Source organism: Amphiura filiformis, chromosome 1 (assembly GCF_039555335.1).
Source record: "Amphiura filiformis chromosome 1, Afil_fr2py, whole genome shotgun sequence".
Classification (NCBI taxonomy): domain Eukaryota; kingdom Metazoa; phylum Echinodermata; class Ophiuroidea; order Amphilepidida; family Amphiuridae; genus Amphiura; species Amphiura filiformis.
Genome location: NC_092628.1, coordinates 82,139,671 through 82,167,331, shown reverse-complemented (window position 1 = coordinate 82,167,331; position 27,661 = coordinate 82,139,671). Strand labels below are relative to the sequence as shown.

Genomic DNA, 27,661 nt, shown 5'->3' with positions numbered 1-27,661 from the left:
CCCAGAGGGAGAGATAAATGACATAATGTTATACATACTACTGTTTACTCTTACCACAATCATTGCCGACACCGTCGTCTTCGCCATCTTCCTGGAGCTGGTTTGCCATCATAGGGCAATTATCTACAAAAACAACAACAATAAAGACACACGCATCGGCAATGACAGAAAAATTAGGAGCATTACATTTCCAATGAAACAGTTATTCTTACAACAATCATCTCCGACACTCACTTCATCACCATAGAGTAAGATTTGGTTCACTCAAAGCTATAAATGACGTAATGTTATACATACTACGGTTAAAACCTTACCACAATCATCTCCAACACCGTCTTCATCACCATCAGTCTGAGTAGGGTTTCCTATACCTGGACAATTGTCTGTAGGGTGTAGATATAAATATATGCTAATAACCAACGACGATATTTATTCGTATTTAATTAACATTTATTCATGTTCAATTTGTAATCTTTATAAAATTAGTGAAATAGATTGATATCTTAAGGAGAGAGAGACGGGGGAAAGGAGAGATTCAGCACAACTAAAATACTGAAATCCACACTTTTGGTTGAACCATTTTACAGCCGCTGCACTAAAGATCCGTGCTTTTAAAGTACGTAAATGGGGGTTTTTGAGGTGTTTTATTCCTGAAGGGCGTTGTTTATAACCAAAATAACATGCAGAAAAGATTGAAGACGACGCGTATCAATTAAACCACTACTGGCACTAGACCACGAACCTATGGTCTGGAAAATGAGTATTGATTTTAATCCTTGTATATGTGGCGAAATAAATCAATTCTGCTATTATCGCAATAACTACAACAACAATAATAACTAGAGCTACTGTGACCCAAGAGCCACGAATATCAGGTGGCGACATCTGACCTCATTTGACCTTTAGCATAATCTTGACGTTTTATGTTTCACTCACATCAAGGATGATTTTACCAAGTTTAAGCACAACATTTGACCTCGTTGACCTTTGAACTTGGGTGGGTGACTTTAGGTTGATATTTTACGGCTTCATACTCCCCAAGTGTCGGGGATCATTTTCCGCAAGTTACAGCTCAATCGGAGCAACTTCCAAATTGACCTGATCTTTGACCTCGGATGACCCTTATGGTTTAATACTCCCCAAGTGTCAGGAATTATTGTCTGCAAGTTACAGCCCGATTGGAGCAACTTTAAATTTGACCTGATCTTTGACCTCAGTTGACCTTTGCCACTTCATACTCCCCAAGTCCTGGGGATTGTGTTCCTCCAGTTACAGCCGAATTGGCGCAACTTTAAATTTGACCTGACCTTTGACCATGGATGACCTGTGCAGTATTATACTCCCCAAGTGTCAGGGATTGTTTTTCCAAAGTTACAGTCCCATCGGAGCAACTTTAAATTTGACCTGACATTTGACTTGGGCAAAGTTTAGCATTTGAGTTAACACCCACTACCCACTACCCATGCTGCCCTCCCACCCATGAACATGAACAAGCGAAATTGCACTGCTAACAGTTCTCGACGCGGCTCTTACCTGGTCCACTTATACAATTAAAAAATCTTATGTGACATCAACTGTTAACTATCTTCTGTGGTTAATATTCTGCTTTAATAATACTTGGGTATTTCACAATATTTACTGTTCACCTTCTTGGAAAAGTTTCAGTAGTGGCTTGTCTACTATAAATGTAGGTCACTGTGCCTAAGGATAGCTGTTCTATCAAATTTTACACAAAGATGTTAAGTTGACCCTTAAACTGTGGTACAATATATGTATAAAGCATGGGCAAGTGGTTCTTCTGACCAAGTTTAGTGGTCATAGCATGCAATTTAAAGGAGTAGCAGCATTTTTACAATTTTTAATAAATTACCCCTAATATCCGCTATATGACCCTTGACCCCTATCTGTGTACAACTTATGTCAATCTTGGGTCAGCGGTTCGTATGTTCACGTTTGGTCGAAATTGGGTCAAGCGCCTTGCACTAGTAGCATTTTAAATATTTTCACATCATGACCTCTAATAACCCCTACATGACCTTTCACCCCTAACTGTGTACAACTTAGAAGGAGCTTGGTCTCGTGCTTCTTGTGGCCAAGTTTGGTCGAGATTGATGCAAGCGTCTGACACTAGTAGCATTTTAAAAGATGCTTTGACAAAAGAATCAGAAGAAGCAGGAGCAGAAGATTCCAGTGCTCAACAGTATATCATTATTTCTTTGATCGGTTTGTAGCACGATACAAAAAGGAGAAAGCAATCACTCGGTGTAGTTTTCTAGAGGTCACACACGGGAAAACACTATGGAACAAGTTTTTGAACCGTTTTAATATACCTACGCTAAATTTACAATGATATAAAAGGTTTGTTTTTTGCTGGATCACAACAAAAAACTTTTAAAGGGTGCACATTAAAATGTATGTGCACAAGATGGCCGGCAGTGAGAATAATTTAACACCAATCAGTGTGTTAAACTTTGCATATCACTTGAATAAAAGTAGCATCTGTTTTAAGGTAATGATCATTTTCCTTACCGCATAAATCACCAACACCATCAGTATCGCCATCAGCTTGGTTTGCGTTAGCGGTTGTTTCACAATTATCTATAATAGATCAAAAGCGCTATCAGCTATTTTAAACACTTAGGTAATTGCAACATAAAAGCTTTTCACAGGTACAAATGTGCTAGATTTTGGCTTTCCTTGAAAATTAACTAGTATACCTAAGTATCAAAAATAGGAATTTGACAAACAACACAAATGGCATCTAAAGCATCTGATTGCATTATTTATTTTCAAAGACCAAATATTTTATTACATATGGTTATCTTAACCCTAACACTACTATACCAGGTACTACAAAATACTACTTGATATATGCACTGTTAGTGCGTGCATCCCAGGTGATGTGATGACGCAATCGCACTAAGTGATTATAGGCACGCTTTCACTGGCCAGGCCAGCGCAAGATCCGTGGCTTTATCCGAGGATTTATTCCTTCCTTCTTTTCCTTCCGTCGCCAAAAAGCCCTGGGGCGTTAGGGTTAATCAATTTGTGGCAAACCAATTATACGTACCACGTGCATTTCCTTTGCCATCACTATCGATTTGGATCAACCTTGAGTACTTTACACCACAAACGGTTGAAAAGATGATAACTTCGCTCAAAAAACATAAAAAGTCTGATTTTTACCCAAATATCAACCATATTTGGTAAAGCTGAGCAAAATTAAAACAAATCTAAAAATGTTTATTAGATATTGATATCTAGTTTTTACAAATTAATACTAGTAATATTAGTACAAGGACATTTGTCTTGGAGGTGCAGGGGTCTGGTGAATGCTCTTGTGGAATGTAGAAACTATGTGTTCTCCTGTTTTATCAGTTAGTCACCTTGTCAAAGACACCCAAGATAAGTTTTTTCTAAGCTATAAATGACATTATGTTATATATACTATCGTTTACTCTTACCACATTCATTGCCGACACCATCGTCATCTCCATCTTCCTGGAGCTGGTTTGCCATCATAGGGCAATTATCTACAAGAGAAAATATTAAAGATAAACGCATCGGGAATGACCGATTTAAGAGTATATTTCCACTGAAGCAGTTTTAACTCTTACTACAATCTTTCAAATATAGCGTTTGTGACAAAAGCGATCTATTAACATTAATCTGCCTTACAATATTTCTAATCATGTTATCATGTTCAAGTTTATTTTTACCATCATCATATCATATACATGTACGGTAACAAAATTACAAAATCACAAGAGCAAAGCTCGAAAGAGGTGATTGCCCGCTGATTTAGGTGTCTGTGGGACGTTAAAGAACAGCAAATTGGCTGTTTTACTGTACAGTTCCGTTTCAAGCCTACATTTATCAACTCGTCTATCTTCTCTATCAGTTCTTTTTTTTCTTAGCTTGGGCACCGTTTAATCTTTCAGCTCCGTTATTTCCTTGTCTGCATATTTCAAATCTCTATCAAGTTCCTCTACATCATATTTTATTGTTTTGATTTCCTCCTGAGCATCACATAGTTGACGCGTTAATCCATCGAAGCGTGTTTTGATGTCAATGCATAGCATTTTGTATAGCTTGACCATATCGACCGCTGCGATATAATGCTCAAGTGTACTCGTGCATAGTTCGCTGCTTTTATCCATCTCAGTGCAGCGGGAAGCAATATCGGATTCAAATTCCAAATTAATAACGCGCGATAAAAATTTTTCCCTCACGAATGATCACAAAATGATGCAAACAAATATGTAACAGTAATAAATCAAGCAAATAAGGTGAATATCCAAGAATACAATGATTTATCCCGGTGGTTCTCAGGAGCTCCGTATGACACACGTCCTATAATAGCATGGCGGTCATTGATTGATCATATATTTTGCATGCCTAACCATGCTAACCTCACGGACTAAGTTATTCCCATCAAACAACATCAAGTTAGTCAAGCCATTCCTAGCACAAATAAGTCTTGCATTTCATTACATGCTAGTCATGCAGGCTTGACTAGTTTATCGACATTTTAAGCTAGTAATGCAGTCTTAACAAGTTTGAGATGTAGGCTTGACTAACGTTATATTAGTTCAGCCTGCATGACTAGCCTCCTTGACTAGTTTAAAGCTAGTCACGGGACTGCATGACTAGTTTATGTTTTCATTGTTTCCTTTGCCTTTGATGATATGGGGTTTTGCTGCTCATAGATGGTGGATGTGCTCATTTTGTGCTCTCTAAAATTATCTTTATTTCCACCTTATTTATGCATCTATATTATCTCTATATGGAAGTTTTCACATGGAATATCTATCCTACCATCTTACTGATGTGATTTTTGGTCATAATTGATTGACTGGAAAGTGGTATTTTTGTGAGACTGCAGTGTCTACTTGGACCTGTTTGAAGCCCTCTGAATTTGGCAGCCTTGGCATAATTTAGTGTGTAGGCATCTCCACCATGCCAGCATAGGCATCATAGTTGTGTTTGAATACCATAAGTCTTGAACATACGCAGGTCAGTTATACATACTTAATGTGTTCCACAGGACTTCTCCAGCTTGCAGACATTATCATCATCACCAAATAGAGCTGTACGAACTTGAAAGATTTTAAATCCAACTACATGTTGTACATAATTTGACTTGGGTGTGGCAGCCATATTGATTTTGGAGTCCTTCATAGTCATCTCTCTGGACTATCAGGTGATCGTAAGACTTGCAAGGGACATCAAATAGATAAACACCATTACTCCATACTGTGGCATTTTTCCAGCGAACATATATTTAACCAGAAGCCTTTGTCTGACATTTTCCCGCCATAACGGCGGCCATATTGTCTTTGTTGACTTTGTATATTTAGACTCTGTATATTTATTGTCATACACAAACTGTTGTAGTTATATTAAGTGTTGGTAGCTTGCTGTATATAAAGCTTCTTTATAGTGTCATATTCACAGGCAAAAATGGATATCCTTGCCAGGTTAAGCTTTCTTATTGTAGCCATTTACTACCTGTGGTGTATGATTTATCCAGCACGTCATTTGAATGATCAATATTCTAATACTGAAGTGTCTAATTCTAGTTTCACGAGTCATAACCATTCTCTTGCATACCTTACCAATCATACCAGGTTGCATAAATTTCTGCCTAAAGGTCTAATCAAACCAATGGTTAGGTCAAACTCCACATGTACCCGTCAGACAATAGTTATGATTTTACTCCTTAGCTGTGTTGAAACAAATCCAGGTCCTACAACTACCAACTATCCCTGTGGTATCTGAAGTCGCAAAGTGGAAAATGACCAGCAAGCTATCAAATGTGATAGCTGCGACATATGGTACTACCGGGAGTGTGCCGTTGTAACGGACCACATATCCGATGTGTATACTCATCATTCCAATTTGTCTTGGATTTGTATACAATGTGGCTTGCCTAATGTTGGTCCCAGTTTCTTTGATAGCAATTACTTTGCTACTGGTAATTCCTTTGAGTCACTAACCGACGAAGTTACTGTTGATGAACCTGATGTGTGTAACTTTGTTCCACATGATACGTCCACACCAATTAAACACCAGGCAAACAAAGTTTACAGATCCAGGAAGAATTGTGTTCCTACGTTAAAATCAATGGTCATTAACTGTGATGGACTAAAAGGGGAGAAAGGAAGATTAGATTTTCAAGCTTCAATCAAAGAGCATGCTCCTGATATAATATTTGGATGCGAGTCCAAACTTGGTTCAGGTATTCCATCTTACTCCATTTTCCCTGAAGATTACAATGTTATGCGCAAGGACCGTAATCAATCAGGGGGAGGTGTATTCCTTGCTGTTAAGGGTAACTTTGTTTCTGTTGAAGAACCAGAGTTTGATGCACCTTGTGAAATTGTTTGGTCCTCCATGGAGTTTGTTAAAGCCGGTAGAGTTTTTATAGGTAGTTTTTATCGAACACCAAATAATGACTTTGACCCAGTCAACCATCTTTCTGATAGCCTTGCCAAAGTTTTGAGTAAAATCAAAAGTCATTGTAATATCATCATCTGTGGTGATTTTAACTTCCCAGATATAAACTGGGAGACAGGTGAAACTAAAGGTGACAGTAGACGTAAGAAACTTCATGATGATTTCTTAGATTTTCTATCTGAGTCAGGTCTTATGCAGCTGAATACGTTGATCACAAGACCAAGATCACAAAACGTTTTAGATTTGATATGTACCAACAACCCTAAATGTTGTGAGTAATATAAGAACACAACCAGGAGTGAGTGATCACGACATAGTACTCTTTGACTTGAATTTAAAGCCCAAAAGAATGAGTAAGCCACCACGTAAGATCTACAATTTTAAGAACGCTGCTACACAGAGCATCAAAGAAACTCTGGAGGCTAATTCTAGGGATTTTTTCCTGAATGAACCCATGAACAAATCTGTAAATGAAAACTGGACCACATTTAAGAACTATGTGTTAAATACAACAGAAAAGTATGTTCCCCATCATTTCTCCAAGGGTAAACAAAGCCACCCTTGGATAGATCATAGTATTGTGAAACAAATGAGGAAAAGGGATAAGTTGTATTCTGCTGAAAAGAAAACAAAATCCAAACGCCTATGGGCTAGTTACAAAAAACAGCGTAACAATGTGACTGCTACCCTACGTCAGTCTTACACTCACTACATGGAAGAAGTGCTTGGGCCAAGTCTTGAAACCAGTCCAAAGAGATTTTGGTCTTTTATAAGATCCCAAAGGAAGGATGCAGTAAGTATCCCCACATTAATATCAGATGGGGAAACATGTGTCTCTGATTTATCAAAGGCTGAAGCTCTAAACAAACAGTTTTCCTCCGTATTTACTGACGAGAACTTATCTGCAATTCCTAACAAAGGGCACTCTGCCTTTTCAAGTATTCAAGATCTTGACATAGAGTTACAAGGAGTAATAAAACAGCTTACTCAGATAAACATCAACAAGGCAGGGGGACCAGACAGTATACCAGCCAGGATACTTCATGATTATGCTACTGAACTTTCGGCAATCCTATGCAACAGGAACTTTGCCAGATGATTGGAGAAAAGCTTTTGTCACTGGCATATACAAGAAGGGAGTAAAATCTTCACCTGAGAATTACAGACCTGTTAGTTTAACTTGTATTTCATGTAAATTAATGGAACGCATAGTCGTGTCGCATATCTCCAAACATCTTGCCACATATAATATCATAGTAGAAAATCAACATGGTTTCAGGGAAAAGCGCTCATGTGAAACTCAGCTGCTGGAAGCCATCCATGATTGGGCAGAATGTCTAAACAGAACCAGTCAGACTGATATTCTTATGCTAGATTTTAGCAAAGCCTTTGATAAGGTGCCGCACCAGAGGCTTGCTGCCAAATTGCACCATTATGGCATTAGAGGGAAATCGCTCCAATGGATTCAAGGTTTCCTGTCAAACAGGGAACATTGTGTTACCATGAATGGAACTTGTTCAAACTGGGCACCTGTAAAATCTGGTGTGCCCCAGGGGTCAGTTTTAGGACCCACCCTCTTCCTTATCTATATCAATGACATCACTGAAGAGCTGGAATCTACCATTAGACTATTCGCTGACGATAGTGTTCTATATCGTGAGATAAAAGGACCAGAAGATCATGCAGCCTTACAGAAAGACCTGAATGCAGTGTTTGCTTGGGCAGACAAATGGCAAATGTCTTTTAATGCCAGCAAATGTCAACACCTCACTGTCACTCGTAAGAAACTGCCGTCAATTGTCAGCTATTGTGTTTCAAACCAAATTATTGAGAAAACGGAAAGTCACAAATATCTTGGTGTAACTATATCTAATGACCTATCATTCAAACAACATATCTCAAACATTCGTACAAAAGCTCTCAACTCACTTGGAATTATTCGTCGTAACCTTGGGCCATGTTCCAAGGGTGTCAAATTAAAGGCATACCAGACTCTTGTCAGACCTCAGCTTGAGTATGCCGCCACAGCTTGGAGTCCATACACAGCTCGTGATGTAAAACCCTTGGAAATGGTCCAGCGTCAGGCTGTTAGGTTCATTTGTGGAGAATTTCATCGAAAGACAAGCGTAACACCTCTTCTGCATCAGCTGCAATTAGACCAGTTAGCCACTAGAAGAGTGATGTCTCAATGTACAATGTTATATAAAATCCATCATGGTCTAGTTAACATCAGCTTTCCACCAAACATCAGGCTTCACCCAACCTCTGGAAGATCACACAATTTACGCTACCTTCCAGTCTTGGCTACTCGCAACACCTACAAATACTCTTTCTTTGTGAGGACAATTCCAACTTGGAACAGGCTACCTGCGGAAGCAGTTGCAGCACCATCTGTCAACCAGGCCATAGCTCTGCCAGCAGTGAGGGTCTTGCAGCCTACTGCTACTCACCAAGTCGTCTAAATCAGCTCTCCAGTTCTTTTTACTTGCACCGTTTGTTGTTCTGCACTCTGCACATTTCTGCACTTTATGAGCATCATCACCTTACTCCTTGGATAAGCTTCGCTTTGTTAGGAGAACAGCACTTGAAGACTTGAAGACTAGTTTAAAGCTAGTCACGGGACTGCATGACTAGTTTATGTTTTCATTGTTTCCTTTGCCATCACTACCGATTTTGATCAACTTTGAACACTTTACACCACAAACGTTGACAAAATGGTCAACTTGCTCAAAATTCATAAAAAGTTAAATTTCTGACCAAATATCAACCATATTTGGTGAGCTTGATTAAAATTAAAACAGTTAAAATTAGAAAGTTTTTTAGATATCTATATCTAGTTTTAAAAAAACCCGAATGCTAGTAATATTAGTATAAGGACTTTGGTCTTGGAGGTGCAGGGGTCTGGTGAGTGCACTTGTGGAATGTAGGAACTGTGTGTTCTCATATCAGTTAGTCACCTAGTCGACGAAACCCAAGATAGGTTTTCCTAAGCTATAAATGGCATAATCTTATATATACTATCGTTTATTCTTACCACACCCATTGCCGACACCATCTTCATCGCCATCTTCCTGGAGCTGATTTGCCATCATAGGGCAATTATCTACAATAGAAAATAATAAAGATACACGCATCGGCAATGACCGAGTTTTTAAAGAAGGTCACTTTTCCACTGAACCAGCTTTAACTCTTCCCACAATCATCTGCGACACTCTCTTCATCACCATCAGACTAAGTAAGATTTGGTTCAATCAAAGCTATAAATGACATAATGTTATACATAATATTGTACATAATATTGTTTTATCTTACCACAGTCATTGCCAACACCGTCGTCATCACCATCAGCCTGAGTAGGATTTGCTATATCTGGACAATTGTCTGTAGGACAAACGTTATTTATTCGTATTTAATTAACATTTAAAATGAGTGAAATAGATTGACATCTTAAGGAGAGAGGGGAGAGAGAAGGACTAAAGTCCGCACATTTGGAGGAATCATTGTAGAGATATACTGCACTAAAGACAGTGGCGTAACCAGTAGGGGCCGGGGGGCATGATGCCCCCGTACAATGAAAAAAAAAAAAAAAATTGGGAAGGGGAAAAGGGAAGGAGAGAAAAGCGAGAAGAGAAAGGGTAAAGAAGAGAAAAAAGAGGGAAGAAAAAGGGGAAGGAAGAAAAAAAGAAACGGAAAGAAAGAGGGAAGAGAAAGGGGAAAGAAGAAAAGAAAAAAGAGGGGAAAAAGGGGGAAGGGGGAAGAGAAAAGGGAAGGGAGAAGAGAAAAGGGAAAGAAAGAGAGAAGCTCTATACTACTTTCATTGTGAAATTTGTACTCTGAAACACTGATTTTTTAGCTTCTAATATGCCAAAAACCACGAGCTTCAGGGGGCTCCATCCCTTTACCCCAGCCGGGGCTTTGCCCCTGGACCCCACTAGGGGTCCTAAGGTGGCCCCTGGACCCCACCTGTTTATGGCTTCGCGGCAAGCCGCTCGCACATAAATGCTAAAAATTTTGATCTGAAATTGGGAAATTTTTTAATCTTGCCCCCTTTACCCCCACCGGGCGTTTTAAGGTAAGTAAATGGAGTTTTTCAGATGTTTTATTCCAACGGGGCGTTGTTTATAACAGAAACAACATGCAGAAAAGATTGAACACGGAGCGTATATAAAACCACTAGACCGCAAATCTATGGTCTGAAAAATGAGTGTTGATTTTAATCCTTGATATCTTTAGCGAAATAAATCAATGCTGCTATTACCGTAATAACTAAAACAACAATAACTACAACAACAACAAAAAACATGTGTACATCCATGTACAAGTACTCGACACAAAAATTTCAATTTCTGAATTACCGAAATGAGAAAAACTGTCAAAAAGTTACCTGATATAATCAATCAAATAATCAAATAATTAAATAAATAAATAAATAAATAAGTAAGAAAGAAAAACAAAGATTTTTTCAAAGGGGTCACATACGATTCTTAAAATATGTATGTTCCCAAGTTGGCCGGTGGTTAGGATAAGTGAACACCAATTATTGTAATTAAACTTTGCTTGAATCACTTGAATAAAAAGCATCATCTGTGTAAGGTAATGATCATTTTCCTTACCGCATGAATCCCCAATACCATCAGTATCGTCATCAGCTTGGTTTGCGTTAGCGATTAATTCACAATTATCTATAATAGATCAAAATCGCTATCTTGTTAGTTATCAGCTATTTTAAACACGTTACCACTTAGGTAATTACAACATAAAAGCTTTTCACAGGTATTACACTGGTATCAAAAGTAATGTATATTATAGGGGCAAGGAATCCAGTTACTGCACTGGAATGTCAGTGACTTAAGACCAGCGGTACGTTATTTATGATAAGAAAGAGGTATGGCTAGAAGGTACCTCATTTCTTAACATATATAATGAACCACTTGTCTTTAATCACTGAAATTTCACTTAAGTAATTGGATTCCTTGCCCCTATAATATACATAACTTTTGTTACCAGTGTGTAGTTATTTTTTGTGAAAAATGCTAAATTAGTCACAAAATTTATCACGGGGTGTAGTACCACCTTAAAACTGGAAAAATATGACTCGCGTTAATGAACATAATTCCCCGTATCTTACCGCACACATCTCCGATACCGTCACTATCACCGTCGGCCTGATTGGTGTTGGCATCTTCTGGACAGTTATCTGTGTGGCATAATAATTATATAGTTTTATTGTAGCGTCATACAGTGCTTTAAGTCAACAACAGCAATATCACAGATGTCTACTACTTTTGAATAATAACTGAATCTGTGTGATCATCGGTGATGTTAAAAGATTGTATACTAAATTATACCGAAGAAGAGATACTCAGCGAGTTTCAGAGGAGGATATATAATCACACAAACGTCAAAGCAGTGAACATTTCATTGCGGACTGCGTCATAAATATCTAATTATGGCTTTTATACATATTTATTAAAACCTGCTCACCGCATGAGTCCGGTTGGTTGTCGTTGTCACCATCAGCACTATCGCTACATGTATCTATATATCAAAAAGTCAGTATTGGCATTTTTATTCAATCATCTTTATTAAACAAAAGATCAACGGAGATCTATAGCGATCTCAGACAAGGGAAAACACAATCATGACAATGGTGGGAAGAAAACAGTTAAAATGACTACTTGGACATTACATTTTGGCTCATGTCTGGAATTCAAGATTGAGTAAGATGACATGAGAACAGACTTGGTTATTTGATCTTTCCTTGAATTTTTTAGGATGTTTTGTTTTGACAAACCATTTAGCCTATTTTTGTTGTTGGTGTCGATCAAGCCTCTAGATCCGACTTCGACGGCAATTAACACGCAATCATACCGGCGTCGGTAATGTCGGAAACCAGGGAAGCGTACCGATCATGTTTGATACAATGGGCTTCACCTAAGTTCGGCTCAAACGGCACCAACAATTCACATAGAATGACTCGCTTGTCAGTGCGCCAAAATAAATGCCGGGGTTTTGGGGTGTGGCAATTATGCTGAGCGGTATTGTACCGCAACCAATGGTATTATTTTCCATGCCGGCATAGACTTGTATATTCCAATACTTAAACGATTCAGCTTCTTTGAATGTGGATAAAAATATACGAATAATATTATTATGTCTCCAAAAGTATCTATCTTATATATTTTGACATTATTGAGCATGTATAATACCTTACAGAGAGGACAAGTGTCGAAAAGTCTTTTCCCCCAAGGTTTTAAAGTTGTAAAGGAAGGTAGGGTATCCATGGTGGCGTTAATAGCGAATTTTAACACACCACCTTGGATTTCCAGGTTAAATCGGTTTCACATTTTTCTAACAATTTAGGGATATCCCCCTAGCTCAAGAGGGGCTCAACAACAGATTTCCAATAGTTTAAACCTGAGGTTTGATTTTGCCCCATATGGTACTTTCAGGGTTTCTGATAGCCAGGGAATGGATATTTGCATATTCTATAAAATACTCAAAATCTGACTTTGATTTTAGCTCAGGGATATAGTGTTTTAACAATGTTTAAAGTAAATTAATCATCGGGCTAATATCTTACCGCACAAATCTCCTATCTCATCATTATCCGCATCAGCTTGATTTGTGTTGGGAACGGCAGGGCAATTATCTGTAATGAAATTACATACACGGTTTATTTCAAAAACAGTTCAAATTTGTCTTACATTTCGTTGTAATGTACGAGCTATAATTAATAGGAGCAATAAATGAAATAAAACCGGAAAACACAATAAAGAGAAATACGTGCAGTAAAAACGAACATTACGAGCATCACATTTCGACTGAACCAGTTAATCTTACCACAATCATCTCCAACACTATCTGTATCACCATCAGCCTGAATAGGATTTGATATTCCTGGACAATTATCTGTAGGATTGATACCAATATGTGTAATTAGCCAACGACAATATTTATTCGTATTCAATAAACATTTAATTTGTAATCTTTATAAAATGAGTGAAATAAATTGAAATCTTAGAGAGAGGGTTTCTCAAAAAATATTTTATCGCTGAAAGGAGACGAAAACAATTTTTACCACAGGCATCCCCAAAATCATCACTATCTCCATCTGTCTGATCTGGGTTTGATATACCAGGGCAGTTGTCTGCATGCAAGAAAACATGTCAAAATATAGTGTTAAACAACTAATACCTGATTGGCGACTTATTTTAAAGTAACTATAACTATATAATCAATAGATAAATCTTACCGCAAACATCTCCAAACACGTCATTATCGCTATTTGCCTGATCTGAGTTAGCAATAGACACACAGTTATCTGTAAATGAGAAACATGATCCAGATGCACTATTTGTTTTCGTTCATAGGTTGTTTATTCGTAACATTCGGCCAAAGCTATTCAAGACAAATAGAAGCTACTAAATTAAAGGGATGCCAACCGAATATCACGGGACAGGTATATGGAAAAAGGTCCGATTTTAGATGCAGGAGGAAAACCGGAGCACCCTGAGAAAACATGTGGCAACGCGAGGATTGAACCCGGACCGCAGTGGTGAGAAGCTAGTAACTCGTCCTCCCTATAATTAAGAGTCTTAAGTGTTTGTAAGTAAATTCGCGTTATCTGTTACAAGTACAAAGGGTACACATGTAATACTTAAAATAGGTAAGATGGCCGGTGGTGATGAAAAATGAACACCAATCAGTGAAATCAAGTTTTGCATATCACTTGAATAAAAGTGTCATGTGTTTGTTAACACAATAAGGTTAATTTATTCAAATCTGTTTAGGGTAATGATCATTTTCCTTACCGCATGAATCACCAACACCATCAGTATCGCCATCAGCTTGGTTTGCGTTAGCGGTTGATTCACAATTATCTGTAATAGATAGAAATCGATATCTTGTTAGTAATTACTAGAAGTCATTTTATTAAAGTAATTGCAACATAAAAGCTTTTCACAAGAATACGTGTGCTTTAGATTTTGGCTTTCCTAGGAAATTAACTAGTATACACAAGTATCAAAAACAGGAATTTAACGAGCAACAAAAATGCCATCTAAAGCGCAGACCAAAATTGCATTATTTATTTTAAAAGACAAAATATTATATCACATATCGTTATCTTAATCAATTTGTGGCAAACCAATTATACGTACCACATGCATTTCCTTTGCCATCACTATCCATATCTTCTTGATTTGTATTTGGGTCATTTGGGCAATTATCTGTGTACCAAAAACATAAATGTGCCTCGTCATAAATTACAGCCTTACTTAAATCATACCATCTTCGATCATTTACTATTGTTTATAACTTGAAATTTAACAATATCTCCTTTTGGACTTTGGCATTGATGTATTAATTAACCATTGTTCCAACCGAGCTCATAACGCAATCAATGCTTGTTTATCCATCTTTATTTTGTTATTATTATTGTTGTTTATTTCATTTTACGCGCTCGTCGCCTTTAGTGGAGAGTGATCTTTTGGAATACATTTGTCATCCTTCATAGGGTTGGCTATCCAGAAATTCCCAGTCCAGAAGAACACTGATTAATAAAATCCTACCGTAATCCTACCCTAACCTACTCCTAACATGAATAACCCTACTCCTAACAGTCTCTTCCTATCTTACCCCTCATTCTAACCCTAAACCTGATGGGAGGCTCATTCTGCATGGACAATGATTTGATGATTATAAAAATCATCGTTGCAATACACTTTGATTTGTTTCTAGAAAGTTGACTTAATTTTGTATTAAGTAAAAGTATAGAGTACTAGCAATAAACAAATGAAATAAACTAATACCGCACACATCTCCTACACCGTCATCATCACCGTCTACTTGGTCCATATTGGCATTATTTAGACAATTATCTAAGGATAGAATAAAGATGAGTACTTATTAATGCCTTACATCATACAAATTACTATACAAGACATCTTTTGATTTAATATCTATGGGCAAACATATTATTTACCAATTACACGAATGTTTTAGCAAATAAACAAACGAAATAAACTTACCGCACACATCTCCTACACCGTCACCATCACCGTCAGCTTGGTCCATGTTGACATCACCTGGACAATTATCTAGGAATAAATTAAAGATAAGTACTTATTAAAATGTATTACACTATACAAATTACTATACAAGACATCATTGATTTGATGGACAACCATATTATTTATAAATGACCTAAAAACAGAAGCACTGTTTACTTTCATTATGATCTTTTTAAAATCCATAAAACCACAATCACAACCATGATCAAAGAACTGGCCTTGCCACAAAAAAGAAAAATTTTGTTATCCAATTCTGTCATCTAATAAAATAAATGATGTTTTGTGTTTGAAGGACAGATTAACTTGTCGCAGTCTTTGCCTATAGTAAAATGTATATTATTTTTTCTATTATAGTGTGGTTAGATTTTGAACAAATCTTTACTTTCTATAAACAATGTGCACAAATCAATGTTTCGAAAATAAGAAAATAAAGTGTTATTGTTATTGATCATTTCGATTTTTTCCTCCAAGCAGAGGTTGCATAACCCCGATTGACGCATGAATGTATTTGACCTATTTACTATGTCCCATCGAATTTCAAAGTCTTTTTCCTCTTTCTTTAATTTCCCATACAAACTTGGAAAGTTTTCTTGCAGTTGAGTATTTTTCATGTCGGAGGGATTTCGTATGATTATGGAAACGTGTTTTGAATAGGCCACCTTTTCCGTGTTACCTATCGTTTTGCGCTTTAATTTAACCTTAAAAAAGTTTTACCAACATTGGCCTTCACGTCCGTACTGAAAAGTGGATCAAACCGTGTACGTTATATTTCTGTTTCTGGGGTGGTTATTTATGTTCTATTGTGCTGGACATGATTCTTGAAATGATATTTCCTCGTATTGCTGGGAGTATCTTGGAAAGACTAGAAAACAAACATCTGGGAGCGGGATGAGATTGCCATGGACTTAAACATCATAAATTCCATCATTGAGAGGAAATTGCGCTATTTTGATGGAGTTGAGAAGCAGATTCCTCAGGGAGCCGTGGAAGTGGACGTCCATCAAATGACGTGAAGAATGTTTTTTCAACAACTCCTCCTATACCTTTGTACAGGAGCCAACCGTTGTTAATCCGTGATGAATCCACACTTTTACTGTAGCGTATACGCGAACGCGAGCGAGACTACGCGTTACGCGAGAGCGCGTAAAATTCGTCATGCCTGGAACCTTTGTGCGTATGCAAGCTTACAAGTTGAATTTAGTATTTTCAGATAGCGGCTCAATTTTGCCGTTTTATTCTGTAGCTTTATTGATGATATTAACAGAGAAATCATCGAAGTTTTTGTAAGGCTTAGTGACAATGATTAACTGACATTTCCCCGTGAAATAATCGTGAATTATACGATCTTTAGCTTCTTTTCGTTGTTGAAAGGATTCAAAATGTTTCACCGTTGTTCATCACCGTTTAACAACTCGCGTCCGGCGCGTCAGCGTGGTTTACTTCGCTCGGGCAGCTAAAGCTGCCCTCGCGAAGTAAACCACGCAGACGACGCGGCCGCATCGTTGTTAAACGGTGATGAACAACGGTGAAACATGATTGAATCCCTAAGTCACACGGAATGTATGGTGCAAGACGTTTGGCTTGTGATAGAAGTAGATGACATGATGTGCTCTTGTGAAAACCCAGAGGGAGATATAAATGACATAATGTTATACATACTACTGTTTACTCTTACCACAATCATTGCCGACACCGTCGTCATCGCCATCTTCCTGGAGCTGGTTTGCCATCATAGGGCAATTATCTACAAAAACAACAACAATAAAGACACACGCATCGGCAATGACCGAAAAATTAGGAGCATTACATTTCCAATGAAACAGTTATTCTTACAACAATCATCTCCGACACTCACTTCATCACCATCAGGCTGAGTAAGATTTGGTTCACTCAAAGCTATAAATGACGTAATGTTATACATACTACGGTTAAAACCTTACCACAATCATCTCCAACACCGTCTTCATCACCATCAGTCTGAGTAGGGTTTCCTATACCTGGACAATTGTCTGTAGGGTGTAGATATAGATATATGCTAATAACCAACGACGATATTTATTCGTATTTAATTAACATTTATTCATGTTCAATTTGTAATCTTTATAAAATTAGTGAAATAGATTGATATCTTAAGGAGAGAGAGACGGGGGAAAGGAGAGATTCAGCACAACTAAAATACTGAAATCCACACTTTTGATTGAACCATTTTACAGCCGCTGCACTAAAGATCCGTGCTTTTAAAGTACGTAAATGGGGGTTTTTGAGGTGTTTTATTCCAGAAGGGCGTTGTTTATAACCAAAATAACATGCAGAAAAGATTGAAGACGACGCGTATCAATTAAACCACTACTGGCACTAGACCACGAACCTATGGTCTGGAAAATGAGTATTGATTTTAATCCTTGTATATGTGGCGAAATAAATCAATTCTGCTATTATCGCAATAACTACAACAACAATAATAACTAGAGCTACTGTGACCCAAGAGCCACGAATATCAGGTGGCGACATCTGACCTCATTTGACCTTTAGCATAATCTTGACGTTTTCATGTTTCACTCACATCAAGGATGATTTTACCAAGTTTAAGCACAACATTTGACCTCGTTTGACCTTTGAACTTGGGTGGGTGACTTTAGGTTGATATTTTACGGCTTCATACTCCCCAAGTGTCGGGGATCATTTTCCGCAAGTTCCAGCTCAATCGGAGCAACTTCCAAATTGACCTGATCTTTGACCTCGGATGACCTTTATGGTTTAATACTCCCCAAGTGTCAGGAATTATTGTCTGCAAGTTACAGCCCGATTGGAGCAACTTTAAATTTGACCTGATCTTTGACCTCAGTTGACCTTTGCCACTTCATACTCCCCAAGTCCTGGGGATTGTGTTCCTCCAGTTACAGCCGAATTGGCGCAACTTTAAATTTGACCTGACCTTTGACCTTGGATGACCTGTGCAGTATTATACTCCCCAAGTGTCAGGGATTGTTTTTCCAAAGTTACAGTCCCATCGGAGCAACTTTAAATTTGACCTGACATTTGACTTGGGCAAAGTTTAGCATTTGAGTTAACACCCCACTCCCCATGCTGCCCTCCCACCCATGAACATGAACAAGCGAAATTGCACTGCTAACAGTTCTCGACGCGGCTCTTACCTGGTCCACTTATACAGTTAAAAAATCTTATGTGACATCAACTGTTAACTATCTTCTGTGGTTAATATTCTGCTTTAATAATACTTCGGTATTTCACAATATTTACTGTTCACCTTCTTGGAAAAGTTTCAGTAGTGGCTTGTCTACTATAAATGTAGGTCACTGTGCCTAAGCATAGCTGTTCTATCAAATTTTACACAAAGATGTTCAAAGCCAAATCAGGCTACCTTATTTGACCTTTGACCTTAAGTTGACCCTTAAACTGTGGTACAATATATGTATAAAGCATGGGCAAGTGGTTCTTCTGACCAAGTTTAGTGGTCATAGCATGCAATTTAAAGGAGTAGCAGCATTTTTACAATTTTTAATAAATTACCCCTAATATCCGCTATATGACCCTTGACCCCTATCTGTGATTGACAATTTATGTCAATCCTGGGTCAGCGGTTCGTATGTTCACGTTTGGTCGAAATTGGGTCAAGCGCCTTGCACTAGTAGCATTTTAAAGATTTTCACATCATGACCTCTAATAACCCCTACATGACCTTTCACCCCTAACTGTGTACAACTTAGAAGGAGCTTGGTCTCGTGCTTCTTGTGGCCAAGTTTGGTCGAGATTGATGCAAGCGTCTGACACTAGTAGCATTTTAAAAGATGCTTTGACAAAAGAATCAGAAGAAGCAGAAGAAGCAGGAGCAGAAGATTCCAGTGCTCAACAGTATATCATTATTTCTTTGATCGGTTTGTAGCACGATACAAAAAGGAGAAAGCAATCACTCGGTGTAGTTTTCTAGAGGTCACACACGGGAAAACACTATGGAACAAGTTTTGAACCGTTTTAATATACCTACGCTAAATTTACAATGATATAAAAGGTTTGTTTTTTGCTGGATCACAACAAAAAACTTTTAAAGGGTGCACATTAAAATGTATGTGCACAAGATGGCCGGCGGTGAGAATAATTTAACACCAATCAGTGTGTTAAACTTTGTATATCACTTGAATAAAAGTAGCATCTGTTTAAGGTAATGATCATTTTCCTTACCGCATAAATCACCAACACCATCAGCATCGCCATCAGCTTGGTTTGCGTTAGCGGTTGTTTCACAATTATCTATAATAGATCAAAAGCGCTATCAGCTATTTTAAACACTTAGGTAATTGCAACATAAAAGCTTTTCACAGGTACAAATGTGCTAGATTTTGGCTTTCCTTGAAAATTAACTAGTATACCTAAGTATCAAAAATAGGAATTTGACAAACAACACAAATGGCATCTAAAGCATCTGATTGCATTATTTATTTTCAAAGACCAAATATTTTATTACATATCGTTATCTTAACCCTAACACTACTATACCAGGTACTACAAAATACTACTTGATATATGCACTGTTAGTGCGTGCATCCCAGGTGATGTGATGACGCAATCGCACTAAGTGATTATAGGCACGCTTTCACTGGCCAGGCCAGCGCAAGATCCGTGGCTTTATCCGAGGATTTATTCCTTCCTTCTTTTCCAACCCGTCGCCAAAAAGCCCCTGGGGCGTTAGGGTTAATCAATTTGTGGCAAACCAATTATACGTACCACGTGCATTTCCTTTGCCATCACTATCGATTTGGATCAACCTTGAGTACTTTACACCACAAACGGTTGAAAAGATGATAACTTCGCTCAAAAAACATAAAAAGTCTGATTTTTACCCAAATATCAACCATATTTGGTAAAGCTGAGCAACATTAAAACAAATCTTAAAATGTTTATTAGATATTGATATCTAGTTTTTACAAATTAATACTAGTAATATTAGTACAAGGACATTTGTCTTGGAGGTGCAGGGGTCTGGTGAATGCTCTTGTGGAATGTAGAAACTATGTGTTCTCCTGTTTTATCAGTTAGTCACCTTGTCAAAGACACCCAAGATAAGTTTTTTCTAAGCTATAAATGACATTATGTTATATATACTATCGTTTACTCTTACCACATTCATTGCCGACACCATCGTCATCGCCATCTTCCTGGAGCTGGTTTGCCATCATAGGGCAATTATCTACAAGAGAAAATATTAAAGATAAACGCATCGGGAATGACCGATTTAAGAGTATATTTCCACTGAAGCAGTTTTAACTCTTACTACAATCTTTCAAATATAGCGTTTGTGACAAAAGCGATCTATTAACATTAATCTGCCTTACAATATTTCTAATCATGTTATCATGTTCAAGTTTATTTTTACCATCATCATATCATATACATGTACGGTAACAAAATTACCAAAATCACAAGAGCAAAGCTCGAAAGACGTGATTGCCCGCTGATTTAGGTGTCTGTGGGACGTTAAAGAACAGCAAATTGGCTGTTTTACTGTATATTTCCGTTTCAAGCCTACATTTATTCAACTCGTGTTATCTTCTCGATCAGTTCTTTTTTTCTTAGCTTGGGCACCGTTTAATCTTTCAGCTCCGTTATTTCCTTGTCTGCATATTTCAAACCTCTATCAAGTTCCTCTACATCATATTTTATTGTTTTGATTTCCTCCTGAGCATCACATAGTTGACGCGTTAATCCATCGAAGCGTGTTTTGATGTCAATGCATAGCATTTTGTATAGCTTGACCATATCGACCGCTGCGATATAATGCTCAAGTGTACTCGTGCATAGTTCGCTGCTTTCATCCATCTCAGTGCAGCGGGAAGCAATATCGGATTCAAATTCCAAATTAATAACGCGCGATAAAAAATTTTCCTTCACGAATGATCACAAAATGATGCAAACAAATATGTAACAGTAATAAATCAAGCAAATAAGGTAAATATCCAAGAATACAATGATTTATCCCGGTGGTTCTCAGGAGCTCCGTATGACACACGTCCTATAATAGCATGGCGGTCATTGATTGATCATATATTTTGCATGCCTAACCATGCTAACCTCACGGACTAAGTTATTCCCATCAAACAACATCAAGTTAGTCAAGCCATTCCTAGCACAAATAAGTCTTGCATTTCATTACATGCTAGTCATGCAGGCTTGACTAGTTTATCGACATTTTAAGCTAGTAATGCAATCTTAACAAGTTTGAGATGTAGGCTTGACTAACGTTATATTAGTTCAGCCTGCATGACTAGCCTCCTTGACTAGTTTAAAGCTAGTCACGGGACTGCATGACTAGTTTATGTTTTCATTGTTTAATCAACTTTGAACACTTTACACCACAAACGTTGAAAAAATGGTCAACTTGCTCAAAAGTCATAAAAAGTTAGATTTCTGACCAAATATCAACCATATTTTTGGTGAGCTTGATTAAAATTAAAACAGTTAAAATTAAAAAGTTTTTTAGATATCTATATCTAGTTTTAAAAAACTGCTAAAATGCTAGTAATATTAGTATAAGGACATTGGTCTTGGAGGTGCAGGGGTCTGGTGAGTGCACTTGTGGAATGTAGGAACTGTGTGTTCTCATATCAGTTAGTCACCTAGTCGACGAAACCCAAGATAGGTTTTCCTAAGCTATAAATGGCATAATCTTATATATACTATCGTTTATTCTTACCACACCCATTGCCGACACCATCTTCATCGCCATCTTCCTGGAGCTGATTTGCCATCATAGGGCAATTATCTACAATAGAAAATAATAAAGATACACGCATCGGCAATGACCGAGTTTTAAAGAAGGTCACATTTCCACTGAACCAGCTTTAACTCTTACCACAATCATCTGCGACACTCTCTTCATCACCATCAGACTAAGTAAGATTTGGTTCAATCAAAGCTATAAATGACATAATATTATATATACATAATATTGTACATAATATTGTTTTATCTTACCACAATCATTGCCAACACCGTCGTCATCACCATCAGCCTGAGCAGGATTTGCTATATCTGGACAATTGTCTGAAGGACAAACGTTATTTATTCGTATTTAATTAACATTTAAAATGAGTGAAATAGATTGACATCTTAAGGAGAGAGGGGAGAGAGAAGTTCAGCACAACTAAAGGACTAAAGTCCGCACATTTGGAGGAATCATTGTAGAGATATACTGCACTAAAGACAGTGGCGTAACCAGTAGGGGCCGGGGGGGGGGGGGGCATGATGCCCTCCGTACACTGGAAGAAAAGCAAAAAATTGGGAAGGGGAAAAGGGAAGAAGGAGAGAAAAAGAGGGAAGAAAAAAGAGAGAAAAGAAAGGTGAAAGAAGAGAAAAAAAAGAGGGAAGAAAAAAGGGGAAGAAAGAAGAGAAAAAAGGGAAAGAAAGAGGAAGAGAAAGGGGAAGAAGAAAAGAAAAAAGAGGGGAAAAAGGGGGAAGGGGAAGAGAAAAGGGGAAGGGAGAAGAGAAAAGGGAAAGAAAGAGAGAAGATCTATACTACTTTCATTGTGAAATTTGTACTCTGAAACACTGATTTTTTAGCTTCTAATATGCCAAAAACCACGAGCTTCAGGGGCTCCACCCCTTTACCCAAGCCGGGGCTTTGCCCCTGGAGGTCCTAAGGTGGGCCCCTGGACCCCACCCGTTTATGGCTTCGCGGCAAGCCGCTCGCACATAAATGCTAAAAATTTTGATCTGAAATGGGAAATTGTTTTTTTAATCTTGCCCCCTTTACCCCCACCGGGCGTTTTAAGGTAAGTAAATGGAGGTTTTTTTCAGGTGTTTTATTCCAACGGGGCGTTGTTTATAACAGAAACAACATGCAGAAAAGATTGAACACGGAGCGTATATAAAACCACTAGACCGCAAATCTAAATATATGGTCTGAAAAATGAGTGTTGATTTTAATCCTTGATATCTTTAGCGAAATAAATCAATGCTGCTATTACCGTAATAACTAAAACAACAATAACTACAACAACAACAACATACATGTGTACATCCATGTACAACAACTCGACACACAAATTTCAATTTCTGAATTACCGAAATGAGAAAAACTGTCAAAAAGTTACCTGATATAATCAATCAAATAATCAAATAATTAAATAAATAAATAAGTAAAAATTCATAAATAAATAAGTAAGAAAGAAAAACAAAGATTTTTTCAAAGGGGTCACATACGATTCTTAAAATATGTATGTTCCCAAGTTGGTCGGGGGTTAGGATAAGTGAACACAAATTATTGTAATTAAACTTTGCTTGAATCACTTGAATAAAAAGTATCATCTGTGTAAGGTAATGATCATTTTCCTTACCGCATGAATCCTCAATACCATCAGTATCGCCATCAGCTTGGTTTGCGTTAGCGATTAATTCACAATTATCTATAATAGATCAAAATCGCTATCTTGTTAGTTATCAGCTATTTTAAACACGTTACCACTTAGGTAATTACAACATAAAAGCTTTTCACAGGTATTACACTGGTATCAAAAGTAATGTATATTATAGGGGCAAGGAATCCAGTTACTGCACTGGAATGTCAGTGACTTAAGACCAGCGGTATGTTATTTATGATAAGAAAAGAGGTATGGCTAGAATGTACCTCATTTCTTAACATATATAATGAACCACTTGTCTTTAATCACTGAAATTTCAGTTAAGTAATTGGATTCCTTGCCCCTATGATATACATAACTTTTGTTACCAGTGTGCAGTTATTTTGTGAGAGAAATGCTAAATTAGTCACAAAATTTATCACGGGGTGTAGTACCACCTTAAAACTGGAAAAATATGACTCGCGTTAATGAACATAATTCCCCGTATCTTACCGCACACATCTCCGATACCGTCACTATCACCGTCGGCCTGATTGGTGTTGGCATCTTCTGGACAGTTATCTGTGTGGCATAATAATTATATAGTTTTATTGTAGCGTCATACAGTGCTTTAAGTCAACAACAGCAATATCACAGATGTCTACTACTTTTGAATAATAACTGAATCTGTGTGATCATCGGTGATGTTAAAAGATTGTATACTAAATTATACCGAAGAAGAGATACTCAGCGAGTTTCAGAGGAGGATATATAATCACACAAACGTCAAAGCAGTGAACATTTCATTGTGGACTGCGTCATAAATATCTAATTATGGCTTTTATACATATTTATTAAAACCTGCTCACCGCATGAGTCCGGTTGGTTGTCGTTGTCACCATCAGCACTATCGGTACATGTATCTATATATCAAAAAGTCAGTATTGGCATTTTTATTCAATCATCTTTATTAAACAAAAGATCAACGGAGATCCATACCGATCTCAGACAAGGGAAAACAATCATGACAATGGCGGGGAAGAAAGCAGTTAAAATGACTTCCTGGACATCCCATTTTGGCTCATGTCTGGAATTCAAGATTGAGTAAGATGACATGAGAACAGACTTCGTTATTTGATCTTTCCTTGAATTTTGTAGGATGTTTTGTTTTGACAAACCATTTAGCCTATTTTTGTTGTTGGTGTCGATCAAGCCTCTAGATCCGACTTCGACGGCAATTAACGCGCAATCATACCGGCGTCGGTAATGTCGGAAACCAGGGAAGCGTACCGAACATGTTTGATATAATGAGCTTTACCTAAGTTCGGCTCAGACGGCACCGACAATTCACATAGAATGACTCGCTTGTCAGTGCGCCAAAATAAATGCCTGGGTTTAGGGGTGTGGCAATTATGCTGAGCGGTATTGTACCGCAACCAATGGTATTATTTTCAATGCCGGCATAGACTTGTATATTCCGACACTTAAACGATTCAGCCTCTTTGAATGTGGATAGGAATATACAAATAACATTAGTATGTCTCCAAAAGTATCTATCTTACATATTTTGACATTATTGAGCATGTGTAATACCTTACAGAGAGGACAAGTGTCGAAAAGTCTTTTTCCCCAGCGTTTTAAAGTTGTAGGTAGGGTATCCATGGAGGCGTTAATAGCGAATCTTAACACACCAACTTGAATTTCCAGGCTAAATCGGTTTCACATTTTTCTAACAATTCAGGGATATCCCCCTAGCTCAAGAGGGGCTCAACAACAGATAGTTATCAGTTTAAACCTGAGGTTTGATTTTGCCCCATATGGTACTTTCATGGTTTCTGATAGCCAAGGAATGGATATTTGCACATTCTATAAAATACTCAAAATATGACTTTGATTTTAGCTCAGGAATATAGTGTTTTAACAATGTTTAAAGTAAATTAATCATCGGGCTAATATCTTACCGCACAAATCTCCTATCTCATCATTATCCGCATCAGCTTGATTTGTGTTGGGAACGGCAGGGCAATTATCTGTAATGAAATTACATAAACGGTTTATTTCAAAAACAGTTCAAATTTGTCTTACATTTCGTTGTAATGTACGAGCTATAATTAATAGGAGCAATAAATGAAATAAAACCGGAAAACACAAAGAGAAATACGTGCAGTTAAGATGAAAACGAACATTACGAGCATCACATTTCCACTGAACCAGTTAATCTTACCACAATCATCTCCAACACTGTCTGTATCACCATCAGCCTGAGTAGGATTTGATATTCCTGGACAATTATCTGTAGGATTGATACCAATATGTGTAATTAGCCAACGACAATATTTATTCGTATTCAATAAACATTTAATTTCTAAGTTGAAATGAGTGAAATAAATTGAAATACGTGCAGTTAAGATGAAAACGAACATTACGAGCATCACATTTCCACTGAACCAGTTAATCTTACCACAATCATCTCCAACACTGTCTGTATCACCATCAGCCTGAGAAGGATTTGATATTCCTGGACAATTATCTGTAGGATTGATACCAATATGTGTAATTAGCCAACGACAATATTTATTCGTATTCAATAAACATTTAATTTCTAAGTTGAAATGAGTGAAATAAATTGAAATCGTAGAGAGAGGTTTCTCAAAAAATATTGTCTGATCTGGGTTTGATATATCAGGGCAGTTGTCTGCATGCAAGAAAACATGTCAAAATATAGTGTTAAACAACTAATACTTGATTGGCGACTTATTTTAAAGTAACTATAACTATATAATCAATAAATAAATCTTACCGCAGACATCTCCAAACACGTCATTATCGCTATTTGCCTGATCTGAGTTAGCAATAGACACACAGTTATCTGTAAATGAGAAACATGATCCAGATGCACTATTTGTTTTCGTTCATAGGTTGTTTATTCGTAACATTCAGCCGAAGCTATTCAAGACAAATAGAAGCTACTAAATTAAAGGGATGCCAACCGAATATGACGGGACAGGTATATGGGAAGAGGTCCGATTTTAGATGCAGGAGGAAAACCGGTGCACCCTGAGAAAACATGCGAACTCACATGTGGCAACGCGAGGATTTAATAACCCGGACCGCAGTGGTGAGAAGCGAGTAACTTGTCCTCCCCATAATTAAGAGTCTTTAGTGTTTGTAAATAAATTGACGTTATATATTACAAGTACAAAAGGTACACATACAATACTTAAAATAGGTAGGTGAATAAGATGACCGGTGGTGATGAAAAATGAATACCAATCAGTGAAATCAAGATTTTGAAACCAACTCCCTTTCATCTCATGCAGTACGATTTACGGTTACATTTCAGCTCCGGGGTGGCACTTTAATATTAAATGGATAGGTGTAGGGCTGGCCAGTATAAGGGGCATCCGGTGAGAGCAAAATATAACAAACTATGTTGTCATTGCAAGGGTGAGAGCATAATTTTTGGCATTCGGTTAGAGCAAAATGTACAAAATATAGGGTCATTGGGTGAGAGAGGGACCGTTTGGATCTAAATTAGGGGAGCATTGGATGAGAATCTTTTTAAATGGGGTCTTTGGGTGAGAGCCAAAAGAAGCCTCGAAAATTGGCTTTGTTATTTCAAAAGAATTAACAAAATCAGTGATAGACGACTCGTTGCTGTTCAGATGGAAATATAAGGGTCTAGGTCTTTGAGTGACATATCTAAAGGAAAAATATGGGATATTTGTGTGACAGAGCATATGCTGGTCATGGGGTCTTTGGGTGACAGCGATG

At 37.5% G+C, this 27,661-nt stretch overlaps 1 protein-coding gene and 2 long non-coding RNA genes across 3 annotated transcripts; all 3 read right to left on the bottom strand.

Annotated features, from left to right (window-relative positions):
* Positions 1-310: 310 nt before the first annotated feature.
* LOC140167285 (uncharacterized) lies at positions 311-3,534 on the bottom strand. Its single transcript, XR_011861023.1, has 3 exons — positions 3,465-3,534; positions 2,530-2,598; positions 311-383 (listed from the first exon to the last, which is right to left on the bottom strand). It is a non-coding gene; the product is annotated as an uncharacterized lncRNA (long non-coding RNA).
* Positions 3,535-9,476: 5,942 nt separating this feature from the next.
* On the bottom strand, positions 9,477-22,306 carry LOC140163552 (uncharacterized). The gene is made up of 18 exons (XM_072186868.1): positions 22,243-22,306; positions 20,671-20,739; positions 19,734-19,802; positions 17,474-17,542; positions 17,209-17,277; positions 15,492-15,560; positions 15,273-15,341; positions 14,622-14,690; positions 14,274-14,342; positions 13,715-13,783; positions 13,541-13,609; positions 13,303-13,371; positions 13,043-13,111; positions 11,944-11,997; positions 11,588-11,656; positions 11,073-11,141; positions 9,772-9,840; positions 9,477-9,562 (listed from the first exon to the last, which is right to left on the bottom strand). The coding sequence occupies exons 1-18, from the start codon at positions 22,298-22,300 to the stop codon at positions 9,477-9,479; spliced, it is 1,233 nt and encodes a 410-aa protein (XP_072042969.1). The 5' UTR covers positions 22,301-22,306.
* A 223-nt stretch (positions 22,307-22,529) lies between these two features.
* LOC140167277 (uncharacterized) lies at positions 22,530-26,164 on the bottom strand. Its single transcript, XR_011861021.1, has 6 exons — positions 26,112-26,164; positions 25,849-25,917; positions 24,757-24,810; positions 24,401-24,469; positions 23,885-23,953; positions 22,530-22,592 (listed from the first exon to the last, which is right to left on the bottom strand). It is a non-coding gene; the product is annotated as an uncharacterized lncRNA (long non-coding RNA).
* Between the last annotated feature and the right edge of the window lie 1,497 nt (positions 26,165-27,661).